This window comes from Seriola aureovittata, chromosome 7, assembly GCF_021018895.1.
Source record: "Seriola aureovittata isolate HTS-2021-v1 ecotype China chromosome 7, ASM2101889v1, whole genome shotgun sequence".
NCBI lineage: Eukaryota > Metazoa > Chordata > Actinopteri > Carangiformes > Carangidae > Seriola > Seriola aureovittata.
In genome coordinates, this window is record NC_079370.1 from 171,066 (window position 1) to 183,613 (window position 12,548).

Consider the following 12,548-nt stretch of genomic DNA (forward strand, 5'->3'; position numbering starts at 1 on the left):
GTGATAAATTGTTCACAGCAAATCCAGCCCTGTTTCTGGAGCATTTAAAAAAACACAGGCCTTTGACTCACTGAGAAGTGAATTAACAAAGAAACATTTGCTGTATTTACTCCTACATCATTTTATGCGTCTGTGGTTTTAAGGACAGTGAGATAGGCCCATCGCAGACATTGAGAGCACTTCCTTAGACTGATACCTCTGACAGCATCAAACTGATTGAGACTTAGGTGCATCACTCATGTGGACAAATAAGTTTTCCTACAGTATGTTTCCAAATTCCCCTTATTAGTTGACAGTATAGGCTGCCTGATACTGGATTGTTGAGGCCGATACACATATTTGAGGCTTTTAATTTTAACATAAACAAACATTCTTGAAAGGGATTCTTTTAGACTAGTTTTCCAAAGAACTGTGTCCAAGATAACATTGTATCAGGGCTGCAACTGTTGTTTTCATTGTTGATTAATTTGCAGATTATTTTCTTGATTAATCATTTAGTAGTGCTGGATAAAAAAAAATAAATTTCTGATTAATTGTGATTATTTTTAATTGGAATGATCCCATATCGATTCTTAAAAGCCCAAGATCAATTTTTGCTTTTCTGCCTTTTCTTATAGTTAATATGTACATCTGTTAAATGTTATGCTGTGGTTTAGGGCTGCATGAAGTGTAAAATGTTTACATTGTGGAAATTATGCACAAAGAAGTTTTAATTAATTAGATAGTAACGTAGATAATAGCTGGCTATATGAGTCGCTTTGAGTCACGACTGTCCTGTAATCTCTTACATAAATAGTTACAGTCTATGCAGGCCCACCACAGTTAACAGGACTGTCATGACTCATGATGGTTAGCTGGCTCTGCCTATCTCATAGTGACTCTAGACATCACATCTATGAGAGGGATGGATAGAGAAAAGACTCTGTGTTTGTTGAAGAGATATTATGTCTGGCTATGAGATGGAAACTGTGGAAGTGGAGGGAACAGTGTGTGGATTCTATTTTACTCAGTCTGTCCCTGCTGAGGAGCTAACCCCAGCTAACAGCTGTCTATCAGAATGATGTCAACACAAACAGTGCAGATGATTTAGTGAGCAGACTTTCAGTTTCTGCCCTTTCTGTGCTCAAAGTGATCGTTAAAATGGATGTCTGTACTTAGCGGAAGCATCTGCTGCTGACAGTCCATGTGTAGCTGTATGGGATAGTATTTGTTTTTTTTTTTTTAGTATGCATAATGATGACCCTCTTGTCAGTGGTGCAGTTTTTTTTATTATTATTCTTGCTCAGCTGTTTTGCTCATGTAGACCTAAAAAAATTACATATGCATTCTGTTTTAGTTGTTTTGCATTTGCCAAGGAAAATAAATCCTTGGTCCACAGTTTTATAACTGGGAATTGTTTACAATTTAGCCTATAATGTGCACATTACACAATTTTATATTCAAGCAAACAACAGTGTCGCTAACATGTTGAATGTAGAAGAAATTTACGATCCCAGGATAAATTCTTAGAAGTACGTTACTCAACACATTTATCTGATGTAACCAAATCATCAAGAATCGAATCAAACTGAACCAAAATTAATTGTTTGTGGACATTGTCATTTGAGAGCTCACTAAAATGTCAAAAAAGAGTGAAAAAATGTCTATCATAGTTCCTCACAGTCCAAGGTAACATCGTTGTATGTCTTATTTATCCGAACAACAATCTAAAAATGAAGGATATTGAATTTACATTGAATAAAACACTAAAATTACCTCATATCTAGTCTAGCATTTCTGTACTGCAGTTTCTAGTTACTTATTGCTGTGTCTAAAGGCTGGAAGGTTTTGTTCTCTATCCCACCATCACTCTGGACCGGAGATGGAGCACAGTATTCACCCCTGCTCCAACTCCCACCAGCCACATTGCCTTCCCCTGTTTGCTTACTTTATGCCCTTTATCTCATTACTCATATGGTTTTGCAAGGCTGAGCGGGTGTGTTACATTCACTGAGATCACAGGGAAGGTTTATGTGATGGAACTAAAATAGAACTGACACATTTATAGACATGTCATTCATCATGTCCTGACCATCAAAGGGTAACGGAACAACTCAGGCGTCCTCTTTAGGTAGTCTTACCACAGACTGATCAGATAATAAAATAATTCTGGGTCATTGTTAAGTATCTATTCAGATGCAGTGTACTCCTCTTGTTCTTTGACCCCAACTCCTTTCTCCTTTAATTGTATAGCAAAGCTCATGTTTCACATGATGAATGTAACCTTAGTGAGACAGTGAATCTTCCACTTTAGACAGGTTCCAGTCCATGACCCTGTTTCCCTCTGTCATGGAGACCTTCGCAGGCATGTGGAGAAGCAGGTTTTGCGAAACTCTTGATCAAGTGAATAGACTACATTACTCAAAGTCAAAACACATGCTTTCATTCCCAAATTCACTGACAGTCCTTGACTGCACAGAGTAACATAGTTGTCTGTCTATGTGTGTGTGAACCTAAATCTAAACTGTTCACATCTGTAATGGCCATGAATACAGGATCAAAAAAGAGCAGTATTCTGTGTTATAATAGTTTGAGAAACGCAAAATGCTCAGGTTCTTTCTGTAACTCAGACTCTTTTAATAATGCATGTGATTTTTCCTTACAATTTTTATGGACAACCTCATTGCATAATTAATCTATAAATAAAAAAGTATTTAGATAAGGCTCCAATTCATTGACATTTACTGTTATTAAATGGTAGGTTACCACAGATCGTTATCATCATTGAAAAATATAGAATTAGTGGTGTTCTTTCAATTTAGGTCATGACATATTGAGTGACCTTGCATGAGTAACCTACACAGGGAGGCATGACAAAGCATTTAGAGCACTGGCACCTTTTTGCATTTAGGCTAAAAGCCTAGTTTCTCTCTTTCTTACCCTGTGTGTGTGCTACATTTTATTGTCTGTTCCTTATCTTGGTTTGCTGTGAGCAGTTGGTAATGTTGCTACCCCTAACCCAAGCTGATACCAACCCATTGGAAAAATATTGCTAAATCCTGTCTGGACTTTATAACAACAAAGACGATGACAACAAAAACAAATGCTTTCATACAAGGAAAGCAATTAAGAATGTTTCATATAAAAACAACACCGACAAATCTAGAATAGAGCATTACAAAATTGTATTAGTGTAGTAATGTCAGTGTAAGTTGGTTTTGTGCTTATTTCTTGAGCTTTTATGGAGCCTGATAATCAGCCTAAATTTACATTCCATTTATTTCATAAAAAAAAATCAGACGTTAACAGTGATTCAGATGTCTGGAATCAGACTAGCTTTTTGCAGACCATATCTAAAAATGTATTGTTTGTGTATTACCGCTTGGTTACATAGCTGTTTCACCATTTGATCAGTGTCATATTATTTCCTGCATCTTTAGAATGTAATTGACAGTTTAGCTGGACCATTTAGTCTGTGTTTGTCTTCTCTGTCAGGTTAGAGAATCAGGCTTGCTGAACTCCTCCAGATACAAACTCAATAAACAACCATTCCATCCTCCTCCTACTGTCAGGACGAGCAGGCCGCTTAAACTCCTCCAGTTCCCCTGCTCATTGGTCAACAGTGGCAAACAGTGGCTGTACTCCACCGTTTCTGCATGGATTCCATAAGAAGACTATAAAAACATTTCCTTCAAAAATAATCGAAAGGCTACCAAAACAAACTTGTGTCCCTAGTCCCAGCAGTGAACTGACCCTCGCAGCCCACCAAGGGCTGACACAGTGGGCTGTGGTGACCTCCTCGTCTCCCTGATCCAAGCCATTCTCCCAGCCCTCAGCTCAGCAACCACGTGTTGTCAGCAGCTCCTGTTACGTAAGCCCTCCTGCCAGACAAAAGCTCAGCCATCCCAGACACAAATCACTGACTGCCCAACGTTGGCAGCAGCGCGCATTAATGTTAGCCAGTAATCCACACAGGGTCTTTCTTTTATACAATTTTTTTTTTTTGCTGGCTGGCAAGTTAAAGATTTTGTCCACCAAAAAAAAAAAAAAAAAAATTGAGGGTATGGAATATGATTTTATAATATGTGTTTGTGTGATCTCTGCATGTCATTGACACTAGAGGTGAACATCAGCTTTACTGTAATTTCCATGCAAATTTTTTGGTAGAAAAAAGTAATTTATGGACTCTAACCCACGCTAACAATATGGTAATGAGACTGTAAGGTACAATATCAGACTTTTTGTTGCACCACTTTTATTTATATCATTTGATAAACTCAAACTCAAGTGGCCGCTGATTTTACTGTTCTAACTTCATATCTGTACGTTCTGACACATCTGCCAGTGGTTATGTCTGTCTTATGTTGTATGTGTTTCAACTTCCTTAATAATGCTTGACTTGTGTGGCCATGTGACATTACATCAATTGCATCATAGTGGGCTCACAGGAATGGCTGATGTTACAGGCCAAGAGTAACAACAGCCAGCCTTTTGTTGATCTGTGTTGGTACATTCTGTCCACAACCTTCACTTTTATCGCCTTTTTCACAGTTTTTCTTCTGGCTGCCAGTGCTTTGTGTTGTCAGTTGATGTGCCAATATTTGTGGCCAAACAACAGCGTTGATTAATTAAACCATCAGATTACCTTTAGGTGTTGCTATAAAGTAAACAAACCAGAGGCTGTACATAGTACCCTGAGTTCCAGGACAGAGGCAGGATTCTGCCAAAGCCATTGGAGTCAGTGCAGGTAGAGTTGAAACCCAATAATCATTAATACAAGTTGGTACTGCTTTGATTTGCTAGAACTGATATTGCAATATTGACTTTCACATTGAGTGGACATTTTTTTAGTTCATTTTAAAACTTTAAACTCCTATGCATTGGAACTGATAGTTGTTTTTGTTTTCTGTTTGTTTTGCTTTAGTTTTTTCGTAGTTGATCTGCACCAAACATGCCTCACTTCGTATAAGACTGGCGTCACAAGTTAATATCTAATTGTCAGTGTTCAGAGTCTCGAGTCTGCAACTGCCACATTCTTGTCACTGTCAAACTAAACTACATAGAATTTCATTACATAATTACTAAAAAGGTTGAATGCAGTTTTACTTCTATTGCCATGTTCTCTACATGATGTTACTCTTTAGAGAGTGAACGGTTACATGTTTTTATGTCAATGAACTTTAATTACCTAATATTAATATTCCTAAATCCCTGTCTACTAGAACTCAACCCAACCTGCATTCAATCATCAGAACAAGGGTCAAAAAGGTCACGTGACCCATGTTGACCCTTTCAGATCACCCTCCAATGTGACAATAGCTCTGTGTCAAAAACAAAAAAAAAAAACTCAGGTTCCTCATTCATTTCAAATAGAGTAGACCACTGACCACACAGATGTTCACTGTTTGGCTCTTTGCAGGCCATTACAGAAGCTGGTCCTGGCTCAGATTTTGTGTTTTGCCACAGCGCAGTGCACATTATATAGACTTTTTATAGCATGTTCTATATAGGGCTGCAATTAATTTCATTATTGATTCATCTACTCATTAATTTCTGATTAATTGATTAATTATTATGTCTGTAAAATATGAAAATGCCAGGTTCAAGCTGACATTTTTAAATGTCTTTTTTTTTCTTTTCTTTTTTTTTAATCCAATCAACAGTCAAAAACCAAAAGATCATGTACAAGAAAAACATTGAATCTTCACATTTGAGAAGCTGGAACCAGCAATAGTTACATTTTGCTTAAAATGTAACTCGCACTACTCTGAGCTTTTTGTTGGAGCCTACAAAAAAGAGCAGTGCAGTGCATTTTTATTGTTGCTAGGCAACCACTAAATCACATACCCTTAGCCTAACCACAATTTTGTTGTGAAGTAAAGTCACACATCTGTACATGTTATTTAAGTGTATAGGATACAGGCAGAGGGCACTTGCTCTTTCTATGGCTCCTAAATAATACGCAAGATACAGGGAAATGAAATCTGATTATGAAAACAACTTACCCAAAATCTACAAGTGCGGCACTAATTTATCTCGAGGCCTATTGTTTTCTGTTCAAATCATGGTAACTGAGGTTGGTAAAGTTGTATAGCTCCAGGTATCCAGCAGTTTCCAAGCCAATGCCCAATGCTCTCAATTCTTCGGATTGGAGAGTGGGGAAAAAATGCAAATGATGCCAAGCGGTTTTCTGCTCAGGCTTCAACTTTTTTTCATTTTTCAGATTGTTCTAAGCGCTCCTGCGAAAACGCAAGGTGCCCAGGGCGCAAAGGTAGCATGCAAAATACTTACTGCCTATAGAAAACAACTGGAAAAAGACGCCTCTCACTGCAAAAACTGCACCCTGTCTGATCAGGGTCTTTGAGGCATATAAACTCTGGTGCTGCATGTTTTATTTCTTGCTGGACTGGTTCATATTACATCTTACTGGTACCTATAGCAACACGCTCACTCCACCACAGCTCCTGGTGTTTAAAAAAAAAAAAAAGTATTTTAATGCCGTGTCAGTCAGAACACGAGCTAACCCACATCTCCAGCACCAGTCTGAATGCGGCCCAAGTCTGTTTTGATACCCTGTGGTTTTAAATGGTTAACTGGCCTCTATCTCACATCTCTTAAGTCGTGTGTATGTGATCAGTGGACCTGAACGTAACAGAATTGACAGACTGCAAGAATGTTAGGAGACCCTGCAGGGCAGACTGCTGAATGCCCGACTTTGCAGAGAACGCTCTGGAAATAATCTGCTGGCTGAGAAAGGCCTTTTGTGCTGAAGTCTGTTCCTCCCCTGTGTGCCTGCATGGCTTTTAATAATGATGGAGAAACTGAGGAAGGTAGAGAGAGCGTGTAGCGAGAGGACGATGGAGAGGTGTAAGAAGAGTAAACTCGTGACTCATCAGGCGCAGTGGAAAAGGGTTCACTGAGTCAGAGATGAGGCAGGAACATTGGGTGGTGGATGAGCCATGGGATGGATGGGAATAGATGACTGTAGGTAGATTTAAAAAAGAAGAAAAAAAGAAAAGTCAGCCAAAACTGCATTAGGCCGTTTCTGAACTTCAGTAACAGTAATTTTGCAGTTACAATACCCATAGAGCGTTGTCATTATTTATGCATACTACATGTATAGTACTACACACTACATGTTGAAAGCCGTATGTTGGTATGAAGTAAAATTACCATACTGTAGGTACGTACTGAGTGTTGCAGCCCTAAGATGAAAGATGAAAATTTAATTTGCTTTTTGACCTGCATTGATCAGCGTGGTTTATCATTTACCAGATGTTTGAGATGTCTGAAATACAAAGTTTACAGTACACTATGACAAGTGTTGTGGACAAATATTACAGAACAAGGCTTGTAACTGTGGAAATGTGACTGCTAAAAAAGCGTATGCACGCTCAGAATATCTTTCCTGGTAAAACAAAGGCTTACGAGTTCAGCTTGGCCCCCAAAGTGCATCTTTTGAGCCAGGACTGCTTTGATTCATTCCTTTTGTCTGGCATTGATCGCCCTCTACATCCATTGTGTCACCAGCCCATCTATACAGACTCTGTATAGACCTTTTTTTTTCTCTCGATCTTGATAATGTTTCTGAATTGATTTTGGTGCCCACCTGAAGAAGGTCCTTTGCCATTGAAATCTGAAGAGTAAAATTGCCTAATTAATTTCAAGTGGCCTCTTGAAAGGCACACTGGTCAGACAAATTGGATTTAGGAATATATATGATACTTAGGCCCATTTGCTTAACTGCCCCATTTGAAATATGAAATATTTCTATACTTTTATTTAAATGACATTAACAAAAATCCCAATTTTGATGGCACAAAAACAGGCAAATATTGGCATTTGATATCAGTATGCTGATTATCACTAATTGATTTGGAGTGAAAGCAGAGCTTATCTTGGCTGTTTGGTGAACACCTCACACAAATGTCTTGCTTTCTCTTACACACGATTTCAATGGTTTCTGCCCGTGATCTGTTGCTCTCTCTTCTGAAGGTGTGATTGAAACATTCTCTGGTGTCAAGTCCATGTTCTGAAATAATAATGAGTCCTGACATAAGTGATGGGTTCTGACAGCTTTTCTGAAATCATCACAGTTAATTATAGTGTTCCCAAAAACAGTATGAATGCTGAAAACCACACAGTGAAGTTGCTCACATGATATGTTGTCATTTGACTTTCATTGGGTTCCAATGAAAATTTGTGCAAATGCTTTTGTGAAACACTTTGTTGTGCCACAGCTGTTGTCATGGGTGGGACAAGTGGCCACAAAGGTGTCAAGTTCAAAAGCATCCAGGCCACAACGGGCTTGCATTTGAAAAGGGGTCAAGCACGGTCATTATATCAGCCTCTCATCCAGTTAAACATTCAAGCTCTAACGCTCCTTTGATTCCTTATAAGCTTTTTCTAATCTTTCTGGAGAATGTTTAACTTGTGATGAGTCTATACCTGTAGGTTTAATCTTCTTCCATCTGTGTTCTCCTTTTTCAGGTGTGGCTGGTAGAGTAGCCAGTAGAGGATTGCTCCCCTCACCCCTTCCCTTGCTGTCCGGTCAGATTCTGCGTTTGTTTGTCTTTTTTTTTCTACCCGGAAGAAACCCGCCAACTTGTGAATTCATGATCACATGACCGTGGATATGGACGCAGTCCTGTCCGACTTTGTCCGTTCCACTGGAGCTGAACCAGGATTGGCCAGAGATCTGCTAGAGGGTGAGTTACAGAGTATTTAGTGAGAAAAGAGAGAATAAAGTAAATATTTTCTTAGTAGTCAATGCTATCCTTGTGGTAGTATATTAATGGATATAACTGACACATTGTCCAGTGTCCATGCTGAACAATAACTCACAACGATGCAAACTTGAAGCAGTAAATGAGTAGCGATAAATTATCAAATTTATTATCAAATCAAGTTAAACTTAATGAGAAAACTTGTCAAATCAGTTAGGTCCTTACCAAATGTATTCAGTTCACTTACACTTTGATCTGCTCAGTTTTTATCTTTAATTTGGTCTTTGTTAGTTCCAGGCCTTCTAGCAGCAGCCAAATTGACCACTGTCTCAGTCAGTGCTTCTGGCTTGTTATTGTTAATTAGGCTATCATACAGTAACAGAGGGAAGGTATAACTGGAGTCAACAGGGCTCTTGTTGCCTAGCAGCAACACAAGTTGCAGATAAGAATATGGGTTAAAAATGTAATGCAATGCAGTGAACAGCAGCGAGCCAGCGAGCTGAGACGTGCTTTAAATTCTGATATTTACCCAAGCAAAGGAATGTGCCAGTGGCCTTTACATAAGATAAGACAGCCAATGGTTGCATCAACCTGTGGTAAATATTTAAACTCATTAAGGATGTGTCATTTGCTCGACATGGAAACAAGATACAGGTTGTCACACTGGACCTGTTGGCTTAGACAGATGTTCCCTCTCTGTGTCTGAAGGCAAGAACTGGGATTTCACTGCTGCTCTCAGTGACTTTGAACAGCTTCGTCAGGTGCATGCTGGGAACCTGACGTATCCGTTCACAGAGGAGAGGACGTATCTGCCACCCGAAAAGGAGATGGCCAGGATAGGACGGCCTATACTCCACCGACAAGATGAGGTGGTGCAAGGTAAGGCCACTGGCATGCAAGATGCATAACCCAGTTTGACTTTTAGATATACACCAGTTTACGGTGCGTGGTTCAGTAAGTGATGTTAAATGAGGACACACACAGACAGACACAGTAATAAAATCAGCTGTTTTGCTCCATCTATGGGTAAAGAAAGTAATAACTAATTTAGGTTTTCCACTTGAGCCACCTGCAGTGCTTGATGGCTAACCACTGTAACGTGGCCTCTCTTCCTATCTCCTGAATGTGTCCTGCGTTTGCTAGTTAAGATTTCTCCTCATCTTCTGTCATTGTCCTTCAGCAGCCACAGAGAAGCGCCTGTCCAGGGGTATTTCCCATGCCAGTTCAACCATTGTGTCTTTGGCCCGCTCTCACGTCTCAAGCACTGGTGGTAGCAGCAGCGAGCCACTTCTGGACACGCCCTTGTGCACTTTCCAACTACCAGACCTCACCGTGTACCAGGATGACTTCCGCGGCTTCATCGAGAGGGATCTTATTGAGCAGTCGATGATGGTGGCCTTGGAGCATGCTGGTGAGACAAACTGAATACCAGCCCACTTAAAGATTGTAGGCTTTACACTCATCACACACCCTCTCTGTGTATATAGCCACAGAGCTACTTCATGGAAATTTTGAAATACTGTCTTCACCCAAACAAAACCATCCTATCAGCACCAACACAGTATATTGCCACAATACATAAACTGTAGACATACACCCCACAGACTTCCCACTACCTTAGACTACATTCTAAGGTAGAGTGTTGCATATAATATAGCATCACTGGAAACCATCAGCATAGCACGTTCATATCACGTTTATACATGCAATTGCGAATTGAAGACATTTTGACATGTAGGAAAAGCACAGGTGCTGAAATGAGTGATGGCTGAATTTTGTAGCTGCTTCCGGTTCACTGTCGCCATCACTCCATCAGGACTTACTGGAACACTGGAATAGAACTGAGCCATTGTTCATGTTATTGGTAACACCTATGCTTTTCCTGCTGTGGCAAGTGAAAAAATGTCTGCAGTGATAAAGGCCCATTGACTTCATCTCATGGTAAAGTCACCAATGTCAGTTACATACACCCAGTGGCCACTTTATTAGGTACACCCGTACAGTCGTAATTCAGTCTGATACAAGTGTTTCCATAAGGCACTTATAATTGAAATAACACATTTTCAAGAATATCAACAAAAAACTGAACATTATAAACTTAAATATATGATCATCCATTTTGGGAAGTACGATATGAATTGTTTCAGTTTAATACCATGCCATATTTGTAATGTAAACAGGTGAGTTAAGTTTTTCATATTTGCCTGCAGGACGACTGAATTGGTGGACAAAAGTAGTTCCAAACTGTCAGAGTCTGCTGCCTTTGGCAACAAGCGGAGACGGAAATTGCCTGTTACATGCAGCTTCGCTTGGTGAGTATCACAGACCTTTCAAACAAGACCCCAATACCGTGCAGGTTCACACTCCATTAGTTTTCATTAACAGAGCTTCATTGTTAGCTTAAGCACTAATTGCGTTTTACAGTGTTGCAGTGCACATTCACTTAGCCTTTGTGGCCCACTTAGGAGCCCTAGTCCAGAAAATTAATAATGTTCTAACTAATGTGCAGGCATTGTTCCAGACCTTGTAGTGCATCTCCTGTATAGTAGATGTGAAAGTAATATTCATCTACATAACCTGTTCTCTTTAAATATTTTTAAAGCAAAAATATAGCAACAAATTCAGCTTGTCATTTACTGGTTTGTAGATAATTTCTTTGATACATGTCAGTGCACCTGCTGCTCTTTAACTAAATCTTATGTACAACTGCACTTGAAGATGATAATGTGTGTTAAATGTCCTGATTTTATTTTCAAATGCAGGTATGTGGGGCTTTCACGACCGGGACTTGATGCTGCGTAAATCCCTGTATGCATTAATGGATCACGGGTTGGAGAGAGAGGCATTGAAGCGCAGGTGGAGGTGGCAGCAGACCCAGCAGAACAAAGAGGTCTGTTATATAGACTGCACATTTCTCTAGGTCATCTTTGTAACTCTGTGATGACTGTGTGAGGGCATCGCTAGTCTAAAGCGTAGAGAATCTTGTGAGCTTTTGATTTGATGCCTTTAACCACATGAAAAAAAAATCCAGAGAGAATGAACAAGTAAAGGCCTTTGAATACCTCCTATGTCAGATGTTGCACTGCAACCTGCAGATGCTCGCACATCTGCAATAAAGCATTTGAAATGTGAAATGCACGAACCTTACTGTTGTTGAATCTATGGCTCATGCAATACCAGCTCCTTCAAAACACAGTGGCAACAGGAAACAACACCAGGGACAACAAGACAACACTGGGCCTCTGTAAGCTTTACCCAATGTTGAGCAATTTCCAGTAAATATATATAATAATCCAATTCTGTAGCAGTACTGCAAGTATTTCATTTTATATTTGTAGCTTTTAATATTTTTGATCATTAGATATATGAAAAAATCCCTGTAATATTCATTAAAAGTGACTCTTTAGCTCATTAACAATGACTGCGTCTTTAAATGTAAACATGAAGCTGCATAAACAAACAGTGGCCAGTTTATCAGGTTCACCTGTACAATCTATTTAAATTCAAACTGCAAAGTGTTATTGTGATCGGTTTGTGTTGAAATAGTTTGAAATGTAAATTCAATTATATGTTTATTACTGACGTCTTAGTTTATGATGGTGTTTTCTCTGACTACATTATATTGTGCACTGTTTACGTACATGAGGCCAGAATACTAGAAACTATTGAATATAATGCAGTTCAGTACAACACCACCACTCACTATGACCTCAGCTGTAAAGCATTTATTTGAATTAACACTCCTATAACACCTCTACATCTATTACAGTGTCAAAAAATAACAAAAACTGAGCATTAAAGGCATAAAAGTATATATAAGTATAAAAGGTGACTTTATGGCAG

The 12,548-nt window shown here is 39.2% G+C and overlaps 1 protein-coding gene across 5 annotated transcripts in view; it reads left to right on the top strand.

Annotated features, from left to right (window-relative positions):
* Positions 1 to 12,548, top strand: part of otud7b (OTU deubiquitinase 7B) — a 37,895-nt gene that overhangs the window by 13,705 nt on the left and 11,642 nt on the right. For 3 of the 5 annotated variants that reach the window (XM_056381378.1, XM_056381380.1, XM_056381379.1), the window contains exons 2-6: positions 8,470 to 8,687; positions 9,414 to 9,584; positions 9,886 to 10,116; positions 10,916 to 11,017; positions 11,468 to 11,595. In XM_056381378.1, the coding sequence (XP_056237353.1) occupies positions 8,603 to 8,687; positions 9,414 to 9,584; positions 9,886 to 10,116; positions 10,916 to 11,017; positions 11,468 to 11,595 (717 nt within the window). In that variant the 5' untranslated portion in view covers positions 8,470 to 8,602. The remainder of the gene's footprint in view (positions 1 to 8,469; positions 8,688 to 9,413; positions 9,585 to 9,885; positions 10,117 to 10,915; positions 11,018 to 11,467; positions 11,596 to 12,548) is intronic. The other 2 variants (XM_056381381.1, XM_056381382.1) reach the window with 1 other exon arrangement.